At 36.4% G+C, this 25,288-nt stretch overlaps 1 protein-coding gene across 7 annotated transcripts in view; it reads right to left on the minus strand.

Annotated features, from left to right (window-relative positions):
- Positions 1-25,288, minus strand: part of C2CD6 (C2 calcium dependent domain containing 6) — a 124,444-nt gene that overhangs the window by 18,617 nt on the left and 80,539 nt on the right. For all 7 annotated transcript variants that reach the window (XM_072617258.1, XM_072617255.1, XM_072617256.1 and 4 more), the window contains 4 exons: positions 23,115-23,229; positions 21,903-21,978; positions 11,013-11,056; positions 1,229-1,717 (listed from right to left, as the gene is read on the minus strand). In XM_072617258.1, the coding sequence (XP_072473359.1) occupies positions 1,229-1,717; positions 11,013-11,056; positions 21,903-21,978; positions 23,115-23,229 (724 nt within the window). The remainder of the gene's footprint in view (positions 1-1,228; positions 1,718-11,012; positions 11,057-21,902; positions 21,979-23,114; positions 23,230-25,288) is intronic.

Here is a 25,288-nt window from a genome sequence, read left to right on the forward strand (position 1 = left end):
CCATTTATCATAACTCTTCTGAGAACAGTTCCATTTATATAGTGTTTTAAGTCTTACAAAGTGTTTTCCTCACAATATTCCTGTGAAATAAAATTGCTTGCCTTCTCAAGGAGGGGAAGGTGTGGGAGAGAGGAAGAGAATTTGAAACTCAAAATTTTAGAAAATTGTTAAATTTTTAAAAAACTTACTTTCCATTTATTACACCAATTTAACATCCCTTGCATTTAACATCCCTTTCATTTAGCATACCAGTGTAAGCTATTAGTGTATCAAAGTGCAGAGCAAGTTGCTAGACTGATATCAACTATGGCCTTTGATGTTTTGATATCTTTTCCAAGAATATTTTTTTAAAATAAAATTTAAATTCCCAATGCTGATCAATTAGCTGCTAATTGACAAGTCATGGAAATTTATTGACTTTCTTTCCAAAAATCACTACTTTAAATTTTTCTAATGATTCCTCTTTGCAACAGTTGCCAGATTCAGGCTCTTTTGTGGTCTCCTCAATAATTTTTGGCCTATGTCAGTGAGGTAATGACCAAAGAAGAGCTAAGGTGCCTGGTTTCAGTCCGAGGTGGATAAAAAAACCATACCTAAGTCTGAATTGAGGACAGAAGATAAATAAGGTAATAGGCAATGAATACCTCTAGGCAGGGTGTTACCTTAGGAAAGAGTGCATATAAGAGCACGTACATATAAAAGATAGTAAATTTTGCTGTTTCTCACTTTATGACAACTCTTGAAAAAAGCCCTCATCATCTTACCTAGATTAATTCAATAGCCTCCTAATTGGTTTCTCTTGCCTCAAGCCTCTCGACATTTCTAGCTTTTAATCAAATCCATGTTTTTAAAATACATAAAATGCACTCACTGAATTAACAATTAGTTTTAAAATTTCCAATCCAACAATTTAAACACATTTTTTTTGGTTTAAAACAAGGAGGCTATTCAGGAAGTTTGCTTTTACTTTATAGATTTAAATTTTCAAGACTAAAAATCTGGAGGTTCTTTTTCTTCTGGGCATTAAAAAAAATTAAGTCACTTTGCTGTTGAATATATTAATGTTGAACATTATAAACATTAAACATTAAAATATAAAATGAAAAATATATGCCTTAGAGAGTACGAATGCTTGCCATTTCTTTTTAAGAGTTTGATGTTGTTGTTTTCTTAAATGGTTATTTTTGCTAAATGGTTGTGCAATCTTAATGCGAACATAGCTAGCTACCTTTGTGGCTGCATCAGTGTCTTCTTTTAGATCCTGAAGAAGTTCTGAGCTCCTTCTGTTTTCTAGCCTTAAAATCTGTTTTTTTGTTTCTACTCCAGATTCATCTATGCTTTTCTTTCTTCTGTCTGGGCTTAAAATGATACTTTTCAGCTTTGTTTCGGACTGAATGGAGTCCATTCTTTCCGAGCCTGTATAGCTCTGTCTTGGCTTTACTTCTGCTGAAGTTGAGTCGGTGATCTCTTCTTCCAACGTTTCTCCTTCAGGTTCAGTGTTTTCACGTACTAGTTTATCATCTCTTCCATCTACAGATTCTACACAAATATCTTTCTCTTTTAACGAAATAGGACATAAAGGGGTACTTTCCTCAGGAGGAAGGCTTTCATCTTTTGTTTCAGCATCTTCTTGAATAATCAAAGATGAATCTGGAGGCTCCGCTTTCATTTCTACCAGTGACAGGCTCTTCTTAACTTCAGGTGTTTGGACAGGCAACTAGGAAGAATTGAACAAAACTACTCAGTACTCATTGGTAATTAGTAAGTATCAAAAATATTCCTATTCACACCCTTTAACTTAGCAAATAAACCTGTTATTCAATATTTGTAATTATTGTGCTAAATGTGAAGGATCAATTGCATAAAGCCTTCAGGTGACTATTCTCTATTAACCTGAGATCCTTATAACCCCTCCCCCAAAAAGGGATCATGCTAGTTTATATAGCTTTAATTTTCATATAGGTTTCTATAGATTCTAAAAGAGAAAAGTTAATTCCCCTGGCCAAGCATAGTCCAGAACAATTATTGTGTCCCAATTTATGGAGGCCCAGTTTATGTAAATACTTTTTGTACATAAATGGATACCCTGAGATGCTCACTAACCATAGGAGAGCTTCACTCTTGCTGGTATTGTTATAAAGAATGACCCTAGATTCAATTCTGAAGACTGGTGTCTCAAAGTTTCTTTATTAGAAAGGTTGAAGTGTGTTTCCCTTCAACACATGCCCATAGTAAAAGGAGAGTGAGTTAATACAAAAGTGAGAAAAAGCTTTATAGGGTTCATAATCCTAACTCCTCCCTTCTGGATAAGGATTGGTCCTAATCCTTCTGGGTTACAATATCCCTTACATGTTTCCCATTCACATGTACGCCCTCCTTCATCATGCATTACATGATACTCTAATGAGACTCTAATCTTATGCGGGGAGTTTTCTGTTACATGCATGAGGTTAATTAAGCATGTGCTCTAGTAAGGGCTGACCATTCATGACCTCAAACTGGCTTGTCTGGCACCTCCAAGTTTATGGCTTGTGAGTCTTCTTGGTTTGCTGCTGATTGACTGATAACTTTTATCTTATCTAAAGAACTTCTGTTTTCCCCAAGAGTGATGATTTTGGCAGTGTGGAAACTTAACTATTTCATATCTCTCATAATCCACCCCCCCCCTTTTTAGTATGGATTAAATTTTCACATCCTTCTAGGGAATTGTGCTTTCCTTGATCCTCTTTAATAGGAGCTCACATTCCTCATTATTGGAGCTAATTTCATTAGTCTTCTCCACCATAATTTTTACTTGACCTTCCTCTAATACATGAACCTAGCCTAATTTTTTCACAGTGTCTTGGACTATTTAATTATCAGCTGAATCATACAAGGTAAGCATACTGGAAGAAAGATGATCCCTCCCAGGGCTAATAGTAGGACTCCTAACAATTTTTTCCACCTTGCCCCACCAAACCAGGATAGCCATGACTTGTTAAAAAAGAAAAGTCCAGTTCTGAACGAGAACATGAACTAATTTCCAAATATCCCTAGTGATTTCCTTAACTGTTTTCCCATTGTCATCCATCTTCAGGCAACAGTTTGATAAGTTCAATTTCCCACAAACCCCACCTTCCTCAGCCAAGAGGCAATCTAACACAAGCCTATGTTGCATTATACTCTTGTGAGTTTGCGTAGCCTGATCCGACAATAAATCTAAGGCCCTTGATGTCTGATTTGTGATTATTTCCACTACTGCCTGTAACCTTATAAGTCTACTGAGTATGTATATAGGTGTCCTATAACCCCAGCTCCCATCTTGAGCCTAGGTAGCTGGCCCATTGGTTTTGGTTATTCTTTCAGGTGGCCAAGTGTACAGAGACTCAGAAGAAAAAGGTAAATCAATGAATTGTCCTTTTAGAAGTTTCATCTCATCCAGCAGCCTGGGGAGGAATATCATCTGATACAGTTTTCTGGTCTGGATGCTCATTCAAGCCATCTTCAGCACAGCACCTCAGCATCTTCTTCCTTTTATCTTCCTTTAGAAATCCAGATGTCCACTGTCCTACAAAACTGACCTTGATACAATTTTAGATTATGATTCCTAAGCCTCATACCCTTATCATTCTTACAAAATCATGACATGTTTAAGAAATTTACATTAGAACCCAGTTTTTACATTTTACATTAATTCACTATTCATTCCCCCATCAGGAGGATGAGATTTTACTAAGGAATTAATAACAGGCTCCAGTACATAAACAAATACAATAAGTAATTAATTTTTTTAAACATATTACATATCAAGTCATCAAATAATTTCAACTTCTGGTCACATTACACTTCTTTTACAGCATTTACAAAATAAACCACAAGCCATTCTTCCTTTAATATTAACTAATTGTGACAAGACTGAGACAAGCAACAGAATAATATGCTGATTTCACAAGCCCTTGACCTGATAGTCTCCATACTATTACTAAGAATTAAAGGACTCTAACTTATTGTTGTTGGTCTGAAATTCTACGCCTAATAGCTTAATCTTGGACATGTCTTAACCTCAGATGTTCCCCTACCAACCTATTATTTAATAGATCTGGTATTATGTTTACAAATCTTTTGGTTATAGGAATTTGCCATTAAGAGTAGGGACACAGCATGGAAACAACATTTCCCTAACTTCATGTCAATTCCAGGCAGGACTAGATTGTCAACTGGCATTTTAGCCAGGCTTAAAGTCTGCCAGGTGTCAGTGGGGAAATTGAATCAAGAGAATCCTACCTCAGCTCAGGTGGAAAAGTCATTCTCCTAACCTTCCCATGAGATATCACCTTTTGTAGTTTATATCTGCATAGTTTTGTTGGTATCATGGATCAGTGGTTCAGACAGCCTTTCCAGGTATCCAGACCTGGAGTTAGACTCAGAAAAACCGTCAGTTAACGGTCCCATAAAATCTTAAATAGCAAGCTCCAATAATCTGCTTCAGATATGACTCCAACCTCCTATCTTGAAAGTGAGACTTTCAATAGCCTGCATACAGGCTACACTTGTTCCCACTAAAATAATAAATTTTTGCTCTAATAGATTTGCATCTGTTTCCCAAGCTTCTCTATCCTTTTCTAACCATGCTCAGTCTAAAAGAATGAGATATACATATGATAAGTTCAAACACTAACTTCCACTTATGTTTAGGTCATGGAATGAATTCAAATCAAAGCAGAACCATTTAACTTGCCCATTAATGCAAAGGTATTCCACCCCTCTAAGAAACTTACACTGAAATTCTTTTCCCCCAAACTGAAGATATCTCCAATTTAGTCTCAGTAATTAATTCAGTCAATTGTATTAATACCCAATTATTCTTACATCATTTTGAAACATGCAAGGACCTTATTCCATACCTATACACTTTTATTACAGTCACCTTTAAACTCCAGTCTTAGGCTATGGGATAATGATTCAATATCACATTTGTATCTTTACTTCTTTTCCTTTATCTAGTTATTACCATAACATTTAGAAAGAATGTTCTTATTCCAGGGATTTTATCTTTCACAAACTAAACAAGAGCACCAACTTACCAAATTATTTGATTTAAAATAGCAAGATTCCACCACTTGCATTGTGCTCACATCTTTTACTACCTGCTTTGATTACAGAAACACGCCATAAAGATGAAAAGCAAGGACTTAATTAGATATCATCCACATCTTATAGCCAGACTCGGAAACAGGTGGGAAAACATTCCTTTTCAGAGGAATACAATGGGGAAATTAAGCCGGAAGAATCTCATCCCAGGCAGAGGCCAAGATTTTCCCCTGAGGTAAACCTCTACCTATAACAGTCACATTCTTCTCTGAGTACCAGAACACAATTTGTTATTGTCCCAGAGGCTTTTGCATCAGATGGCAGGTTTCACTAATCAAAAACTTCTGCCAGGACACACATCTTGAATTTTAAATTTGTCCTAAGAGCTAATCACTAGAGATTATTTGCAAATAATCAGTTCCACATACAAAAAGTTTATCAATTTGATACACTTCAATTTTGTTGGATACACTTTTCATAGAGACTACAACTTTAACAAGACAAGTTTACCCAAGTCTGAGGCATGCTGCTTTCTAGCCTCCTGGCACTTGGGTGATGCTTCCAGGCTTTTCTAGCCTTATGAGCCCAGGGTGGGGCCTGTGGGGTTATTGCCCTTCCTTTCCATATAAAGTAATCAATTAACAATTTTAGACTTTAGCATTAAAACAGTAACCCCAAATAACTTAGTTAACGATCTTATAACTTCACTCACATGCTGGAAAGTGGGCTATATTAAAAGGAGGTCTTGAGTAGGGACCTAGGTCACTTGATCCTGAGCAAAGAAACATCATTTTCCATATCACTTAACATAGGAAAGAGTCAACATTTCCTCAGACCTGTCTGGGTAGCTCTATGAGTTAAGATTAGATCCTAAGAAGTCCTTCTGTAATGATGATTGGACTTATAAAGAAAAGGCTGGGTGGGGAATGAGAAGATTGCTAGGACACTTTAACCTGATCCTAAAACACCACTGGGCTTCTCACTATCTTGGGAGTCATAAAATTTCCCATCTTCCTTATCTTGTCCCTAATCTTTCAACCTCCATAAAACTTCCATATAAGTGTGATTCACAGGTTTGAATATAAATTTCAGTATCGAGTTATTACAACAAATTAACTTACAAATAGAAGTTTTGTAGACCTTCTAAAAACCATGCAAAAGATTTTAGGAAACATTTCTTCATAAAAGTATTTTCCCTTCTTTAAAAACAGTTTACCATTTATCACAAAACCCTCTTGAATCTAGTGACAAAAATTACAAGAAAAGATCTAAAACCAAGGCTTTTGTATAATAAACAAGTTTTCTTTCACAAACATACTTAATTAATGCTTAATTTATAACAAAAACAATTTTAACTGAAACTTCCTTCTTAATAGCAGAAATAAACTTTTTAACATACATGAATACATTCTTAAATGAAACAGCCTTGAAAATCACACCGTTAAATATATTTAAATATTTTTAAAAAGAATTCTCATGTTTTCAATAGGAATTCTACAACACAGAAACTCTTACACAGAATTCATAAAACAGTTTCTTAATTCATTCATCATTTTTCTCTGATAGTACAATTAAGAGAAATTTCTTTTAACCACAGTGCTAATAATTGCTTACCAAATCATACAATTTAGAAATGTACAATGTCTAAATATTATTATGTATTTAAAACTTGAAGCAACCCATTATTGATTTAGGTGAATGCATTGCATATCACATCCTTTAAAAACAAACAAACAAACAAACAAACAAAATCCATATGCAACAAAGTTCAGGTTTAAAATTTCTTTAACACTATTTCTACTTCAAAGAGAACTTTAGAAATACAAAACAATTTAAAAACACAAACAATAACTTCAGATAATATCAATTGCATTTTCAGAAATTACTGGTCTTATTATTTTTGGCATCTTAAAAAAAAAAACAAAACCTTAAGTCCTGTCCCTTTTTTGAGGCTTATCAGATAAAGAGCTTCCCTTAGCATTCTAGCTTGCCATTCCATCCTCTTGGGAATTTCAGGCTGTATTCACTAAGAAATGCATATAAAGTTTTACAAAGTGTTTGAAATCACACCTGTTCTCCTCACGTTAGCTTACTAAGTTGTACTGCTACTTTTGACTCAAAGACCTAAGGAATTTAATTTAATGCTATCAAGATGTGGCTTCCAAACATAGACCTTAGGAGCCTAATATTTAATTGAATAGTAATACTTACAAATCACAGTAATCAATATCTTTACCACAGTCTGTAGCCACTGTTAAATTTAATAAAACTTTTTGTAACTTTGTCTATTGGTTTTCCAATCATATTAAACATTTTCATTCTCAGCTCCTGACACCAAAATTTTCTTGTACACTTTTTTTGGAACATCTTCAAATCTTCTGAAGTGGGATGGGGTGGCTGAGAGCACATGGGCCCCTGTTGTCTGTCCCTGTCTTTCTCCACACTATTCATTTTTCTTTTCTACCCTTCATACATTTGCTCAAGCTTTTATTTCTCTCTTTCCCAATCTTTACTCAGGCTAACTCCACTAACTTTAATATCAGTTAAATGCCTAAGAATTTACATATCAAGAGAGCCATATTTTTTTTTCCAGCCTCTGTAAAAAGCTTGTTAATTTCAACTTACAGCAGAGTTCCTCTCCGTTTTTAATTAAAAATGCCAAGTCAGGTTGAATGAGCCCCCAAAGTTATAAAGAATGACCCCAAACTCAATTCTGAAGACTAGTGTCTCAGAATTCCTTTATTAGAAAGGTTGATGTGCATTCCCCTTCCATTTTCAAGAAGTAGACACATCCCTGTAGTAAAGGGAGAGTGTGTTAATACAAAAGCAAGAACAAGCTTTATAGGGTTCATAATCCTAATTCCTCCCTTCTGGATCAGGATTGGTCCTAATCTTTCCTGGTTACAATATCTCTTACATATTTCTCATTCACATGTATTCCTTCCTTCATCATGTGTCACATGATGCTCCAGTGAAGCTCTAATTTTATGTGGGGAGTTTCCTGTTACATGCATGAGATTAATTAAGCATGTGCTGCACTAAGAGAATGGCTGACCATTCATGATCCCAAACTGGCTTGGTTCAATTTGCTTAGGATCACCAAGTTTATGGCTTCTGAGTCTCTTTGGTTTGCTGCTGATTGCCTGAAAACTTTTATCTTATCTAAACAATTTCTGTTTCCCCCAAGAGTGATGTTTTTAGCAGTGTGGAAACTTAACTATTTCACATTTCTAACAGTGTGATCATGGTTCTTTCTTCTTTCTCTTTCTCTTTAGCCAGGCCCCATCTCCACCCCACCTCAAATGGCAGCTCCTTCTTCCCTTCTCACTACTATTGTTATCAGCCCTGGGAAGACCTCCTTGGAAACATTCCATTTCCTTCATCCCAAAGATCCCATTCTGCTCCTCTGAATCAGAGCACCACCCTCACTCCTCACTCCTCTGTGATGAAATGCCCAGAGTGGCCTGACTTGGTTTTATTTTCAATCTAACATAAATTTTACTTCTGTGCTTTGTGCACAACGAAAGAGAAAATATGTGTCTAAAGTGCTTTGCATATCTGAAAGCACTACATAAATACCAGGAACTATTAGCACTCTGTGAGGCTGTGCAGTCTTTCCCTAGATCTAAATGAAAAGGAATATGGAGGCTGGCTGAGAGCTAGGGCGGAACTTTTCTATCCCATTTCCCTAATCTTACTAGCAATAAAAACCTTTCTTAAAAAACCTCAAAAATGTTGTGTGCTTAGCTTCAGAGACAGTCAGGGGAGAAGCGGGGAGACTGTTCTGTTCTACAGTTGGACCTGGGAATAGAGTCACCCTGGTTGGAAGCAACAGGTGTTGGCAGTAGAAAAGGAAACAGGCAAGCCTGGGAAGAAAAGAAAAGTGGTGGTGGTAAGTTGGTCCAGGACTTGAGTGAGGTTTTCAGTGATGACTCTCACTGGTGGGGTTGCCCCAGGCCCCCCAAACACCTTTAATGCTCTCCATCCCCAGCATGCTTTTCATGCCTCCCCTTCCCTCTACCCCCTCCCCCATTCCATATCCCCATGGTGTGGAATCCCTGTCCCAGACCACAGTCTATAGCTGAGGGAAGGAGGGGATGGATGGGGAGAGTAGCAGAGGCTTTAGTATATGGATTCCCTGTAGAAGTGGGTAAGGAGGGGATTATGATCCTGGCTCTAATTTGGAGCATTTCTTGATAGATTCCTTATTACACATAGTGATTGGTTAGGTTAGTGAAATACAGTACTTCAAGTACATTATGGATTAAAACAGATTTTTACGTTGGCCCAAGAATCAAATCACTATGCATAAATTGTTTCCATGGATGGTATTCCAGTTTGAATAGCCAAATGACAAATGGAGCATAACTCTCCAAAGTTGAAAACTGTAGTCTTTGTCAAGCTCGGGGAATACTTTGCTTTGTAAGAGATATTGTTTAACAGATTTAGCTGTTAAGAAATTTCTAACAAATGAAACCTATTTTTCTGTTGATTTTCCTTATAAAATTAGAATACTGTTTTGGTGGGAAAAAATCCACCAATAAATTACAATGAAAGCTTTTGGTGAGGATGAAGCTAAGAGGTTGGTTGGCTCTGTGGCGTACTATTTTGTATCACTCAATGTACTTAGAAAGAACTGTGCAGTATATTTCTAAACTATTTCTGATTTCAAACTGTAACTCTCTCAAATATCAAAAATTTCACAATCACAGGTCAGTGGATGCCACATGAAAATGTTTTTAATTCAAGATTTTGGGTTCGAGAAAATGAATATGCTGCATTTTAATTAATTTTGTAAATCTGAAATTCTGTAAAATATGTATAGCAGAGTACTACATCAGTGTAGACTTTCCACAGAGATAAGTAAGAATAAGTTTTAATTGTTTATATGATACAGTGTTTATAACATAGTTGTAAAACTAGGAGTCCGAACCTACTTCCCTAACTTCAATAAGCTTTCTTTGGATATTATGATTCTAGTTGTCCCTTTATTTCCTTAATCACTTAGGATATATATGTAAGAACCTATTTACTAATAATTTCTCCTTCCTCTCTTTCCTAATTTTTTTCTTTCTTGCTATCTCTTTTCTGTCTCTCTGTTTCCATCTCTCTCTGTTTGAAAGTCTAGCTTTTCCATATATCACCTTATTTTTGGAGGTTGCCTTTTCAAAGATACAGTGATCTAGTGACCTTGTCCTTTGCAGGGATATATAACTTTACTTTAAAAAAATTATTTTATCATTTACCCTTCCATATCTACTATCTTCTGGTTAAGCATTAGCACCATTTGTTGACAGAATACTCTCAAACCTTCATAATGATGAAGATATTTTACACAAAGAAAATAAATGAGGGTTATGTTTGACTTAGCCCAAACCATACAAATATATCCAACTCCATAAATGAGGGTTTATCTTTATAGCACTTAAACTTCTCATGAATGGAATGTGCTATTGTTTTTAATATTCATTTATACACATATTTGGGAATACCCAGAGTAAGTTCATAACTATCTTCAGTCCTGTGAGAGAGCTACCTGGAAACTGCTAAAGTTGCTATTATAATGGGGTCTGAAAAAAAAAAAAAAAGGAAGCAAAAGAGATTGAGTAAGCATTGCTTTCCAGAAACCTGGATATGTGTTTGATAAGGATTTCATAGGGCTCTTTAGTGGTTTATCCTGAGAATCCCACCTTGGAATCTATCATGCACAAGAGCTATGCCTCTTTTTCCTATGGTTTGAGAATGGAAGTTCTACTCTAAACCATTCCAAGACATCACTGTAGCACATTTAATTATACAGATGTTCTCACCAAAAACATTACTACATTTATTGTGTAAAAGGTGGTACCTTTTTGGATATTTCCCCCTTTTCATTCATAAACACTTTATTCTTTTGTTTAAAAAAAAAAAGAGTGACTTTTATTAGGGCATGTACCCTTTACCTCAGATGGAGGAGGTTTATCTTCTTGCTCTTTAAATGAGAATTCTGCCAAGAAAAGAATAGAAACATTTTATTCGAAAACAGCCAATACCAATTGCATTTATAATTGAAAAACACTTAAAATCTTTTTTTGCTAGATGTTCAAGGCAACAATATAATGATTTTGAAATTGCCCAAATTAGCCAAGTAAATCTCTGGATTGGGAAATTTTAAAATGGGAGTAAAGGTATATAGTAAATATATACACAAATGAGCCCATGTAAGTAAAACAAGGAAATAAGTAATGTATCTTTTGCTCCAAATTAAGAGGAAAGAGAATTGTCAGTGTCAGGATTACTATCATCCAGGAAAGGTAGATGGAAACATAGATAAGACAGAGAAGAGAGGCTCTTTTTGGAGATGCTAATGAAACCAGTACAAATGTCATTGGAAATGTGATGAATATATATGGTTTAGTAAGTAAATGTACTTTAAAAATGAACATTTGAGAAGGTGAGAAAAATGTGAAGGATTAAGGAAAGGAGGTCCCAATTAAAGAGCAAAATATATTGATAAGGAATATTTTGTGGGGAGGAGAGGTACAATATAGTGATATAGTGATCTCAAAATCATTTCCTTCTCTGATAGCTATACAAATCAGGCAGGCTAATACCTGCCAGATGGCAAACACATGCCATACGCATGCAGGTTCTTGGTAACTTGCATCACTTGTTGAAAAGTACATTGTATATATAAAAGTATATGTCAGTTAAAAAATTTGAAAATATGGCAGTCTTCAAGACTCTTCTTTGTTTTTAATTAAAAAAACCCACTATAATTCTTGAGTCCTGTGCCCCTTCATCCTCCTGCCTATCTTGCCTTGCTGAGCCTCAGCCTTGGATGACTCCCACCATATAACATGCTGCTGAATAAAGCCAGAGAAAATAAAACTGCTGACTGGGTCCACTACTACCCACAAAATATATACGTCTCCCCTCATTCTCAAAAAGCCCTCACTGGATCTGTCTATCCCCATTAGTTATTGTTCTGTATCCTTTCACTATTGTGGCTCAATTAGGCCATTTATAATCTATGCTTTTACTTCCTTTCTTTTTACCCCATATCATTCTGACTTCCAACTTCATCATTCCACCAAAACTGCTCTCTCTAAAGTTACCATTGATCTTTAAATTGCCAATCTAGTAGCCTTTTCTCAATCTACATCCTTCCAGACTTCTTGTCAGCCTTTGACGTTATAGATCATCCTCTTCTTTACCTCTTGACACTGCTACCCCCCGTGCAGGCCCTCATCACCTGGATTATTTCTTTCTGGTTGGTTTCCCTGTGGCAAGGACCTTTCCATTCCAGTTCACCCTCTACTCTGTTATTAATTGATCTTTCTAAAGTGCAAGTGTGCCCATATCACCTCCTTATTCAAATCAACTACAGTGACAGCCTATCAGGCCTCTAGGATCAAAACAAAGTCCTCTGGTATCCAAAGTTGTTCATAGCCTTGTTCCTTTCTATCTTTCCAGTCTTCTTATACTTTATTCCCCTCCATATACTGTTTGACCCACAGTGACACTGGTCTCCTTGTTTTTCCTCATGTAATAAGATACTTCATCTCCCAATGTTGGGCGTTTTCACTGGCTATCATCTATGCCTGGAATTCTCCTCCTCATCTCTGCCTCCTGGCTTCTCTGGTTTGCATCAAATGTTGTCTAAAAGATCATCTTTCATAAGAAGCCTTTCCAAATCCCCCTTATGTGAATGCTTTCCTTTTGTCAAATATCTCTATATTTTATCCTATATGTACTTTATTTGTACATAATTTGCCTGTAATCACTCCCATTAGATTGTGAGCTCCTTGAGAGTAAGAACTGTCTTCTGAATTTCTTCATATCATCAAATCTTAGAACAGTGCCTAATACAGAGTAGATACTTAGTAAATGCTTGATTTTACATGACTTATTATTTCTTGATCCTGAAAACTGAGAGTAGGACAGTTGGGTTAGCAAAGAGAAGTAGAAAAAAATGACTATTCTCAAAGAGATAGCTATGTTAGATTATCATTTATTAACTATTTTTTTTATTTCATGGGATGTAAAACAATTGCCAGAACAGAATGCCAAAAGAGCCCAGAAACTGTCTCAGTTGGCAAATACTTGATCTCTTTAACAAGTGGAGAAACATGGCAGTCAACAGTAACACCAGCTCTCTGTGCACAGAGAGTATAAATAAAGCAATGGAATTAGTTTTTTTAATATATCTTTTTAAATTTGAGGACACAACAGAAGAATCAGTGAAAACAGGGGAAAAAATCTCAGCAATTACTCAACTAGATAAAGATTTGTAAGTAATACAAACAGAAGTAAAAGATTTAGGGAGGAGAGGAAAAACATTTAAAATTATAAAATTAAAAAAAATTCCCCAAAACTGGGAAGAAAAATGAATATAGTCTTTATATCTCAGCAAATTGCATAAAAACATTCTTCCAAATGCTGAAAACTAGGATCAGATTCATAATTCAGGAGGACACAACAAAGAAAAATACAATATTGAATTCACCCAGACACATCTTTGTTAACAATGTGTTAATGACCTACAAAATGTCAAGGAGAAAGATATCACGTGTTCAAGAGAACTAATTGGAATTTCACAAGATTTTTTTCTCCAAAAATAAGAACCAAATAAAATACAATATAACATAAAAATTAAGGAATAAGAGTAAGCTATAGAAAACAAGGTTGGACCCAAATATCAGTGTCCAAATAAAGAAAAAATATTTTGAAAAGTGAAGGACAGACTTTTAAAAACTGATACAACTTTGGGTAGTTCAGGGGGGAAAAGGCCATCCATAAAGCAGATTGACACTGAAAACTAATACGAACAGCCAAAAGTTTTAAATGACTTGTAGGTAGAAAGAACTAATAGAAAAGCTGGCAAAAGACCTCAGAAGCTATATGGTATACAACCAAAAGAACCCCTACTATAGGATACCCAGCAAGTGATCATCAAGCCTCTGCTTGAAGACCTCCAAAGAGGGAGAAGTGTCATGACATTATTAGCAAGTTTTGTTTGTTTTACTTCTTTATGAAATTAAAGCTAAATTTGTCTCTTTGCAAATCCTACACAGTACTCTTGGTTCTATGCTCTGAGAGCAAACAGAATAAGTCTAATGCTTCTTCTATCTGACAATCCTTCAAATTCTTGAAAACAGCTATCATGTCTTGCCCGAGTCTTCTCTTTGCCAGTCTCCACATACTCAGTACCTTCAACCAAACCTCATCTGAACTAAGTCTCCACACCATACACAGGTGTCTCTCCTCTATATGCTCTCCAGTTTATTACAATCCTTCATAACCTGAGGTTTTCAGAACTGAATGCACTACTTTAGGAGTGTTCTAACCTAGGTAGAGGACAAAAGAACTATCACCACCTTAATCATGGAAGCTATATACCCCACCCCACAGCATTTTTTTGGGGGGGAGTTACCTCATCAAACTGCTTAATCATAATGAATTTGAAGTCCTCTAAAATCCTCAGATATTTTTCAAACAAATTACTATATGTGTCTGATGTGTTTGCTATATAATCTATCTATTCCTTTCTAATATTTTCTTCAAATACATGCTCAGAAAATAATACATATTCTCATATTTTATAGAGATAAGAAAGTAGAAAAGAAGAAAGTAGACATATGGGACAATAGATTATTGATGTCTTCCCAGGTGTATTTTTTGAGCAATAATATCATCCATGATTTTCTTCTGTAGTGTTTTGGTCACTGAGATTTCATGCAAACGAATTCATTTGCCTTTAAAATTGTGTTGTCTCTAGTCAGGTGCAGACATCTTCTGGATTTAATTTTTTTTAAGTTCCATTTCTTCCTCCTACATTACACATCTGATATACAGGGGGATCACTGTCTTTCTTTTTTTTTATTTTGAACTTAACAAATATCAAATAAAGTGAACATTTCCATATTCATAACAAAAGATCATTGTTCATGAAATTATATTACCTCTATTATAAACAATTTGTTTTTCTCTTAAAGTAGCTTTCAAAGCAGTCCTGCTTATTTATGTTTCTTTTTGACCTTCCTTCTGTTCTCATCTCTACACTGAGAAAAAAAAAGGTGACTGCCTTAAAAACACTCTTCTCTTCCTCTTCTTTATAACACTACCTCCATATTCTCTCATCATCCCACCCCTGCTGAGGGAAAAAGAAGAACAAAGTCCTTGTAACAAATATGCATAGTCAATCAAAATGAATTCCCATATAATATGTCTAATGCATAACTAATTGTGCATCTTGAATTCACATTTATCAGGAGCATATTTCATTTTCAATTCTCTGAATTCATAGTTGGTTACTGCACAATTATAATATTTTTAAGCCTTGTCTTCCAAACTTGTTTTTCTTTATAATGTTGTTCTTATACAAATTGTTCTCTTGGTTCTGCGTACTTCATTTTGTATCAGTTTATACATCTTTGTAGATTTCTCTGAAATCATCCCATTTCATACTTTCTTATGCTGCAATCATGTTCTATTATATCATAATTTTTTTAGCCACTGCTTAATTGAATGGACATCCCCTTATTTTCCACATTTTTGCTACTGCTATAAGAACTACTACAAATTATTCTCTACCTATGGGTTCTTTTACTTTCTTTAAGTATAGGCTTAGCACTCAAAGGTATGCACAGTCTGATGACTTTTAGGGTATAGGTTTAAATTACTTTCCAGAATAGTTGGACCAATTCACAGATCCACTGTCATCAATGAAGAAAATACAGCATGATAGATTTATCATGTTTGAATTACATGATTTTCCATCTGCTTCATACCTATCTTTGTGACTGCTGGTGTGTGTTTATGGATTTGTGCAAAACAACAGGATCATTAAAAGATTAAAATCATCTTTAATGCTTCCCTTTCTCTTACCTCATCCATGGAATCAGTGCCAACTCCTATCAAATTTACTGTAACTATGTCCACTACAATAGTGAAACAATATTTCTGATTCATCCAACCTCTAAAATGCATACGTCCTTTGCTTTCCAATCACACTGACACCTCATTTTTCTCCTGCACTATTTTTGTAGGCTCTAAAAAAGACCATCTTTTTATCATTTCTAATCAATACTTCACATAGCTACCATAGTAATCTATTAAGATACACAGGTCTTATCAGATGACTCTTCTACTCAAAAATCTTTATTAGCTTTTCATTGTCTGCTTAAACAACAACCACAACCAAACTCCTTTACTTGGTCTTCTATACTTTCTGCACTTTGGGACTAATCTCCCCTTTATTTCATACTATTCATACTTTATCCAATCCTCCCAGCCAAACTGGACAATTTCTTTCAATCTCCTCTTGCACACTTTTGTGCAGGTTGTGCCCTATGGAAGGAAAATATTTTCTATCCATCTTTTTGTATTATTATCCTTTCTCTGCCTCAAGATCAAATTCAAGTGTTATGTCCTTCATGAAGCTTAAACTGATTTTCCTATGTAGCGATATTTCTCTCCTAAATTTTATAGTACATTGTCTACATTTCTCCTCTGTTCTTGATATTTTATATTTTGTCATACCCATACAGGCACATATTATATCTCTCCAATTAAATTATAAGTTCCTTGAGGCCAGAGATTATATAATTTTTAAATTGTTGTACCCTGCCATCCCAGCACTTTGTACGGTGCTTTACATAATAGGCATTTTGAAATATCAATTGAATTGTTTGATGAATAAAGATAATATTAAATTTACTAAATTATTCTAGATGCCTGAAAGGAATCTCTATATCCAATTTCCTTTTTTAGGTCCATTTTACATTTAAAGCACTTATCTGCAATCTCATTGACATGTATGTATTCCTTCCATCAGTACAGACCACATACTACCCTTGCCTTCCTGTCTTGTCCAGGTTTTCTCGTGTTCTTTACAGCAGAAGTATCCAACATCTTAGAAGTCTTCCTAATTATATTTTGAAATCAGCACAAGTTTGATGGTCAGGCTGTTCATATTGTATTCATCGTGCTTGCCACATAACTGGCCCACCTCTTCTAATCATACATTTTTTCAGTGATATCCATTGTAACACTTCCTCTGCATAAGTCATCATTGGAAATGTACTGTTTCCTATATTCCCCTGCCTTATATCTCACCACTGACCTTTGGGGAACTCACAACTTTGATTCTTCAGAGATTGGTGTTCAGATTTGAAACCAGGAGAAAATATTTACATATTTATTATTTAAAAGAGGAATTTGTTTTTGCTTTTCTGCTTTTGTTTTTCCCAAGCATCAGGATCATTAAAAGCATTCCCAAATGTAAAAGTCAGCCTATTTCCTTTTTTTTCTATTCAATTCAGGGTCCCATTAATAGTTTATCTGCACAGCCTTTTCACATATGTGTATATACACGGTATATACACAATATGCTGATGTTCCAACACAGCAGACTGATCATCAACTTCATGGAAAAGTTTGGAAAATAGACATTTTTCAACCATTTAACTTTTCCGGTGCAGAGACACCAGTATTTTTGTGCTGGCCAGAATGCAGTAAAGAAAGATAATAAGCAGCAAAATACAGCAATTTTGTCACTGAGAGAAATGGAGCTGAACTTCTACCCAGGCTTGCCCCAGATATTCATATAGATCATAAAGGACAAAATGTTGGAAAAAGGTAAAAGCAATCTCCCAGCTCCTCTGTAGTTTGCAGGTTCAACAGGTTTGATAAAAACTAAAAATAACTCCTAATTATAACTCATACTAGAATTAAACTAAGATGATCAGAGAAAAGGCAGAGAGGAACAGAAGCAGGTCATAAAGAGAATCATAGACTTCGTTTTAACATGGGAGTGTTGTCAGCTCTCGATTGTAGCTTGCCTGAGTAGCACATAGCTCCAGTAGATGCACTAAAACTGTTAGTCCTTTCCTTCCAGAGCGAGGCTTACTGATTGCTATATCTCCAGAAGATGACGGTGGAAAATGTAAGTCTGCCCTGAGGGGGATTAGTAACTGAAGTGATCATGAGATCAGAAGAAGCTCTTGGCACGCATGCAGCCCAGACAAAGCCACAGAGAACAGAGACAAGCCAGCAAGCTTCATCAAAGACCACCAGCAGCCTGTAATATGTGAAGTATACTTTGTACTGGTGATGTATGCAGCCTGACGATAAATGTGTTTCTACATCCTACATGTATGTACCCAGGTGACATGGGTACCTGGTGTGTGTGCCCTTTCATGTATGCCTCTTGATCATTCATATTCCATGTGTGTCTTTCCCTATTAGTGATATGCCTACTTGTGGGAGAGTGCATCATATATGTACATGAGGAGATTTCTTTCTTGTCACTTAATTTGTGGTTTAATGAAATGCCTTTTGCCTTAAATGAATGTATCTTCTGGTTATTTGTAAAAGCAGTGCCATGATGGAGGCAAATGATTTGGGGATCTAAGTGGTTAATGGCCTACCAAAGGACTTGAATCTGAGATACCTTCTTGGGGGCCCACATATGAGGAGGCAGATGATACATCTGTAGAGACTGTTAGGTTAATCTCTTTGAGGTAATCATGGATTTTTCTTTGAGAAGGCCTTATAAAGGGATTTGAGATATTCAGTGCAGTATTCTTTTCAAAAAGGAGCATCTGAATGATATTACCATTTTTAGTGATTTCATTTGAGGCATCCTCCATGGCAAACACTTTTGGTGAGCAGACATTTCTCTGCCTCAAATGATGCTCATAATCAGAAGATAACTCATTTACCCAAATTATCCCTGTGGCTGTATTTATAAAGGAATCTTGTGTGATCTTAATATATGATAAAGAAACTCCTTGTTGGTGGAGAGCCTTTAAAGGCTGATGTTTTCTTGACTGAGCCAAATGCTTATTTTTTTTGTAGTCAACAAATAAAGATGTCAAGATCTTGTATGCACTGTACCTTTCAGTAACTGAGTAACTGTAAAGGCATGTACTGCTGAAGAAAATAATTTGTTATTTCTAATATTTTCTTCTAATATTTTCATCAAGGATCCTTTGAGATATGTAGATCATTCTCATATATTATGAAGATGAGAAAATAGGCATGCAGATCAGTAGCTACTATGTTCTTGAAACATACCCTTCATCCAAATGTTCCTATTTCTATCAAGGTGTACCACTACTCTTGTAGTTTGTAACCTAGGAATTGTTGGAGGACCTTTATTATAAATTCACACCTAATATCTAATCAGTTGTCAAATTTATTGATTCTACCATCATAGCATCTCTCATATCTGACCTTTCCATTTATATCATAGCCCTCCTGATTTCAGATCTAAATGGCTACTCACTTGAACTACTGCAATAGCCTAACTGGTTTCCCAACATCTAGCCTCTCCCCCTTCCTTCAATATTTATTTTACCCTCTGCTTCCAGAATATCAGGGCAGTTTTCCTTGATAATTTCATGAAAGATGATGTCTAGGCTCTTTTTTTGATCATGGTTTTCAGGTAGTCCCATAATTTTTAAATTGTCTCTACTGGATCTATTTTCCAGGTCAGTTGTTTTTACAATGAGATATTTCACATTGTCTTCTATTTTTTCATTCTTTTGGTTTTGTTTTGTAATTTCTTGGTTTCTCATAAAGTCATTAGCTTCTATCTGCTCCATTCTAATTTTTAAAGAACTATTTTCTTCAGTAAGCTTTTGAACCTCCTTTTCCACTTGGCTAATTCTGCTCTTTAAGTCACTCTTCTCCTCATTGGCTTTTTGGGCCTCTTTTGCCATTTGAATTAGTCTATTTTTAAGGGTATTAATTTCTTCAGTATTTTTTGGGTCTCCTTTAGCAAGCTGTTAACTTGCTTTTCACGATTTTCTTGCATCACTCTCATTTTTCTTCCCAATTTTTCCTCTACCTCTCTTACTTGATTTTCAAAATCCTTTTTGAATCCTTCCATGGCCTGAGACCATTGTTTTGGATACAGAAGTCTTGACTTTTAGGTCTTCCTCTGAAGACCTAAATTGTTCCTCCTCATCTGAAGGGATGGAAGAAAATACCTGCTCACCGAGAAAATAACCTTCTATTGTCTTATTCTTTTTCCCTTTTTTGGGGCATTTTCCCAGCCAGTTACTTGATTTTTGAGTTCTCTGTCAAGGGGAGGGTATACTCTGGGGACCTGTAAGTTCTCAGTTCCTCCAAGGTGGCACAATCAAGAGAGAGGAGTTTATTCCTCTCCATTCCTCTCCTGGCCTGCACTCTGGTTTGGGAACAGGATTCCCTCTCCAGAGCCTCTACCAGCTCCACCACACCAGCCAGCACTCTTCCTCACCTTATGGCCCCCACTTAGGGCTGAGATCCAGATCAGCTGCTCAATTCCCCCCAGGGGTTTTAGGCCAGGGCTCCAACAATGGAAGCTGCCGCTGCCTGGGCCAGGGCTAGACTGCTGTGTTTCCTTCTCACCCATGTGAAAGAGCTTTCTCATTGACCTTTGAAGCTGTCTTTAGCATTTGTGAGTTGAAGAATCTGGGACCCACAGCTGCTGCTGGTGACGTGGTGCCTTGAAGTCCACTCCAGTCCTGTCCTTGCTGTGGCATGGCCCACACTGTGCTGCACTCCACACCTGTGCAGAGCTCTGCTCCACGCCTATGCTGGGCTGCAGTTCATGCCTGTTGCCTCTCCCCCTTCCAGTCCATCCTCCCTACTGCTCCCAAATTTATATTCCCTAAGCAGGGTTCTGACTACACTGCTCTCCATTCAAGAAGCTTTGCTGGTTCCCTAATTTGATCTAAGATAAAATGCAAACTAATCTATTTCACATTTATATCCTTTCCCAATTTCACTTCAGTTTGCCAATAAAACCCTAAATGGGGCCACAAAGAGTCATGACTGAAAAAAAAATCTAACAACAAACAGCAATCCAGAAAGGCCAGTAGGCAGAGCTGAGGAGAGAGAACATTCCAAGCAGATAGGACAGCTAGAAAAACATGCCCAAAGCCAAGAGGTGAAGTGTCCAGGAGGCCAGTGTCACTGAATTGAAGAGCATGTGTTAGGGAGGAAGGTGTGAAAAGTTTGGAAAGGTACAAGGGGATTAGGTTAAGAAGGACTTTAAATACCAAACAGGGTATTTTGTATTTGACCCTCTGGGTGATAGGGGCCTCTGGAGTTGATTGAGTAGGGGGCAACCTGGTCAGACTTTTGTTTTAGGAAAATCACTTGTTCTTGTTGCTGTTTGTCCTTTGTTCTTGAAGAGGACCATGACATGAGAAAGGCAATGCCATGACTTGCTAGTGAATTGGATTGAAGTGAGGGAGGGTTGTACAAAGTCACCAGCCTCACTCTCTCTTCCAGAGCCATCTGGGTCCAGTGGCCAGATAAAGGTCAGGATGGCTGGAAATGGCCTAAGGAAATCACTTTAGTCATTGAAGAGAGGATGGATTAGAATGAAAAGAGATTTGAGGAGGAAACTCCATCAGCAGGCTACTGCAATACACCAGGCAAGAGAGACAGAAATTGAAAAATAGGCATATCTTTGGCTTTCTTTCAAATACACACACACACACACACACACACACACACACACACACACACAATAATGGACCAAAGAACAACAGCCCACAAAATACAATTCTTTATGGCCTAGAGTTCACAATTCTAAACTTATTTCTTGACCCTTAAAGACATTTTTCAACATAGCTTAAAACATAAAGTCTAAAACTCATTCATCCTAGTCTTTTCTTTGTAAGTCTTACAAATAAGAAGTTCTACGCAAAACTACAACAATATATGTAATTAATCTCCTAACAAACATGAAAATCCACTTAAAGAAAGCATTGGTTCTTCTTTTTGTGAGACACCTATCTTTATTTAAACTGTTCAACAAGAACTACAAAAAACCCAATGAGTTTCTAGACCTGTCGGCTGAAGGGAGCTTGATGGGAGTTGAGTCTCACTCTTCATAACTGTTTCTTCACTGCCATCATTATCCCCCTGGAAGCAAAGAAAAGCAAACATATTAGAGAAAATGGGAAACCTTGTCAATAAATGGATCTTAAAAACTTTGTCTTCATGATTTCTTCATCATGGTGATAAATACTTTTTCCCTGGAGCATAACAGGGAACAAGAAGAGAGAAACCAGAAAGAATGCGAGAAGGAACTTCCAGGAGTATCATTTCAAGGGAAGTTTTGCCTGTTAAGAGTTGTCCTGGGAAGAGGTTATCTCTAAACCTGTACAGAAATGGGTACAATTTCTTACACCTCCCCCAGAGTGAGGAGTTGGGTCAAAAGTTTTCTCTATAGGCAGTTAAAGTGAAGAATGTGCCAAATGGTCTCCATATCCTGTCAGAATAGTCGCAGGTAGCTAGCAAGAGGATCTGTTGCTTCTTGGTAGTAGGCTAGAATCTTTGCTCCAGGATTACTTCATTGAGATACCTTCCAAACTCTTCATTCCTGCTTTTGATAGTCCTGCCTAGTAACATCACCATGTTGTAGTCAGAGGTCCGAAGGACATGTTTAGGGGAGCACAGGATATCTTTAGGAACACTCAACCTGCACAAGATACAAGTATCATCTATTGTGGGGTGAATAGGATACTTCCTTGAGAAGAGCTGGGAGCAGTCCCCACAACTTTCATACCCTGCAACTGAAGGAGGATTTCCATTAATAACATGGCATTAAGGCCTGGTCCTAGGGCCTAGAGACCTCTTAAACCTCCTATTGCCTTTGTAAGAATGTTATCTTCTGCCACCTAGCATGCAGTTAAGAATAGAGGTTCTTCCTCCAAATAATGGCAGCAAAAACATGACCCAGTCATGCAAGATTGCATTTAAGATTATTCAAAATGCACACTGAAAAGCTTTGTTCAGATAAGGTATCTCATCCATACATCAAACAAGTTTCCATGACAGAACCTCAAATATATCATCATTCAGGTAAGTTTCTCAGGCCAAAATTTATATTATCAGGTTGCTCCAAGTTGTACATATTTAGCCTTCAATATCAATAAGCAATTTATTGAATGCTAAATTCAGCAGAATGAAAAGAAAACATGGTATAAAAATCTGAAAGTCATGTTAAATTATAATTCATATCTGAAACAGTAAACTAATATATTCTTTTTAGTTACCTGAGAGTCAGGAAATTCTTTTTCTTCTGTCTTCATGTGAAGAATTTTATCTAAATAATTAGATTTTTCTTCCCATGTTTTCAGATTTCTGTATTCTTTCTTCATTCTGTCAAGCCTAATGAAAGGAATTAGTTGATTATATGTTTAATATATTGGTAAGGACATTCACACAAAGGATTCTAGTTAGAAAGAGATATGATCAGCTGGGTGTAAAAAGGTAAAGTACATTATTTCCATAGGATTACAGAGTATTCAAGCAGTTTGATTTAGATCAAATGGAATAGAATTAAGCAGGTAACACGAGGGCATCACAGGTGTCTATGAAGATCAATGGGAAGAATATGCATGCTAAATGACTCCAGGGCTGGAGAACCTGTGACTTGGAGGCCACATGTGGCCCTCTAGGTCCTCAAGTGCAGCTTTTTGACTGAATCCAAATTTCACAGAACAAATCTGTTTAATAAGAGGATTTGTTCTGTAAAGCTTGGACTCAGTCAAAAAAATCACACTGAGAACCTAGAAGGCCTCAAGGTCACAGGTTCTCCAACCTTGCTCTACCCAATTTGTGTAGGGTGCCTCAGTTTTCAGGAAGAATTGGAATTCCTTGGCCTCAGGTGAGGCTCTTTTGAGCCTATTCCACATATAGGCAGAATGTTACATAGCATGCTCCTAGACTTTTGGCATCTTGTTAGTACTAGGGAAGAGGTTACCTTTTCCTATATTTCCACTATAGTATTACATTCCTACAACCTCAGAAAGGTTACAGATTAAGGGGGGTGTTCATGCCGGTTTAGGGAGAGTAGGCTGTCATTGCAACTACTCAAGACTCCCCTAGTCATATTAATTAGGATATGCAGAAGTTGTAAGAAATCCTGTATCTCAACCAAATCACACTTACCAGGTTTATACCACCATCCTTAATCAAACAAAACACATAACTGATCAACCAGTCTTACAAAATTCAATAAACAACAGAGATTTTATGTCAACACTGCTTTACCAAAGGGTTCCAAACTTGTACATTGTTACCTTAGTTATTGCCTATGAAATGAGGCTGGGAATCTTTCATTAACTGATAGGATGCATACAAATTTTAAGCATTGTTTAAGCATGCACTTTTACAAGAACTGGTGAACAATCAGGCAACACAGGCAGGTTGTTTTGATTTTGCTTTCTTCAATCTGAATCACTTTACAGAAATCTTCCTACATTTTGCGTTCTTCATATTTTCTACTTTTTATAGTACAAAAATATTCTATTACATCAATATACTGAAATTTGCTAAGTCTTAATTACAGGACAGAACTGCAAAGGGCCTCAGAGATCAACTAGTTGTAGGTTATTTTACATGTTGGCTTATTTCCTGATTTTTGCTATTACAAATAAAGTTCTTATGAATATTTTCAGACTTTGAACAACATCCTCATGAAATGTCTCAGTAAGATTATTTGGTCAAATCCTATGATTGAGTTTTACAATTGTTATGTTGCCAAATTACTTTCCAAAAAGATTACTACAATTCAAGTTGAATCATTAGTGTAATAGCACAAGTATTTTCTTTCAAGTCTCTCAAAAATGAATTTTAGCTTTTTAAACTATAACTCTCCACTCAAAGGACCAATTGCATGAGATTCTCCTCTTTGATGGAAATTGATTATGCAATGGCCCACACCTTCATAAAGGGTGGGAGGGGTGAGTGGAATTGATGAATGGTAGAGAGGATGGATCTTCTCTTCCTGGTTTTTTTTTTTTCTGTCTTCCAGTTTTGAGAAAGAAGACTCATCATCTGAGATTCTCTTTAGATTCCCAAAGGAGCAAGGCTTTGGGAAGAAGTTGATAGAAGTGGAGTTAGCAGATTCTATCATGTTTCTGTCTCCAACTTGCTACACCAGATGTCAGGGAATTTCCCTTGGAGTGAGAGCTGAAACTTTTTTTTTCTTGATTAAGCTGCCTTATCACGCTCAATGGGAGAACTTTTTCATTCTGTATTGTCTGGATACTCTCCTAAGTACTTTCTGTTATTTCTATTTTGCTATCTACTTGGATAAATAGATTTGTTATGTGTATTCATTGTGAAAATGGCATTTGGTGGGAAGGAAATCAAGCCTCTGTTATATCACTTGGGGTCCTCCTTTTCCCAGTAAGGGAGAGAAATTAGCAGGGCAGCTAGAAGC

Source organism: Notamacropus eugenii, chromosome 6 (assembly GCF_028372415.1).
Source record: "Notamacropus eugenii isolate mMacEug1 chromosome 6, mMacEug1.pri_v2, whole genome shotgun sequence".
Taxonomy (NCBI): Eukaryota; Metazoa; Chordata; class Mammalia; order Diprotodontia; family Macropodidae; genus Notamacropus; species Notamacropus eugenii.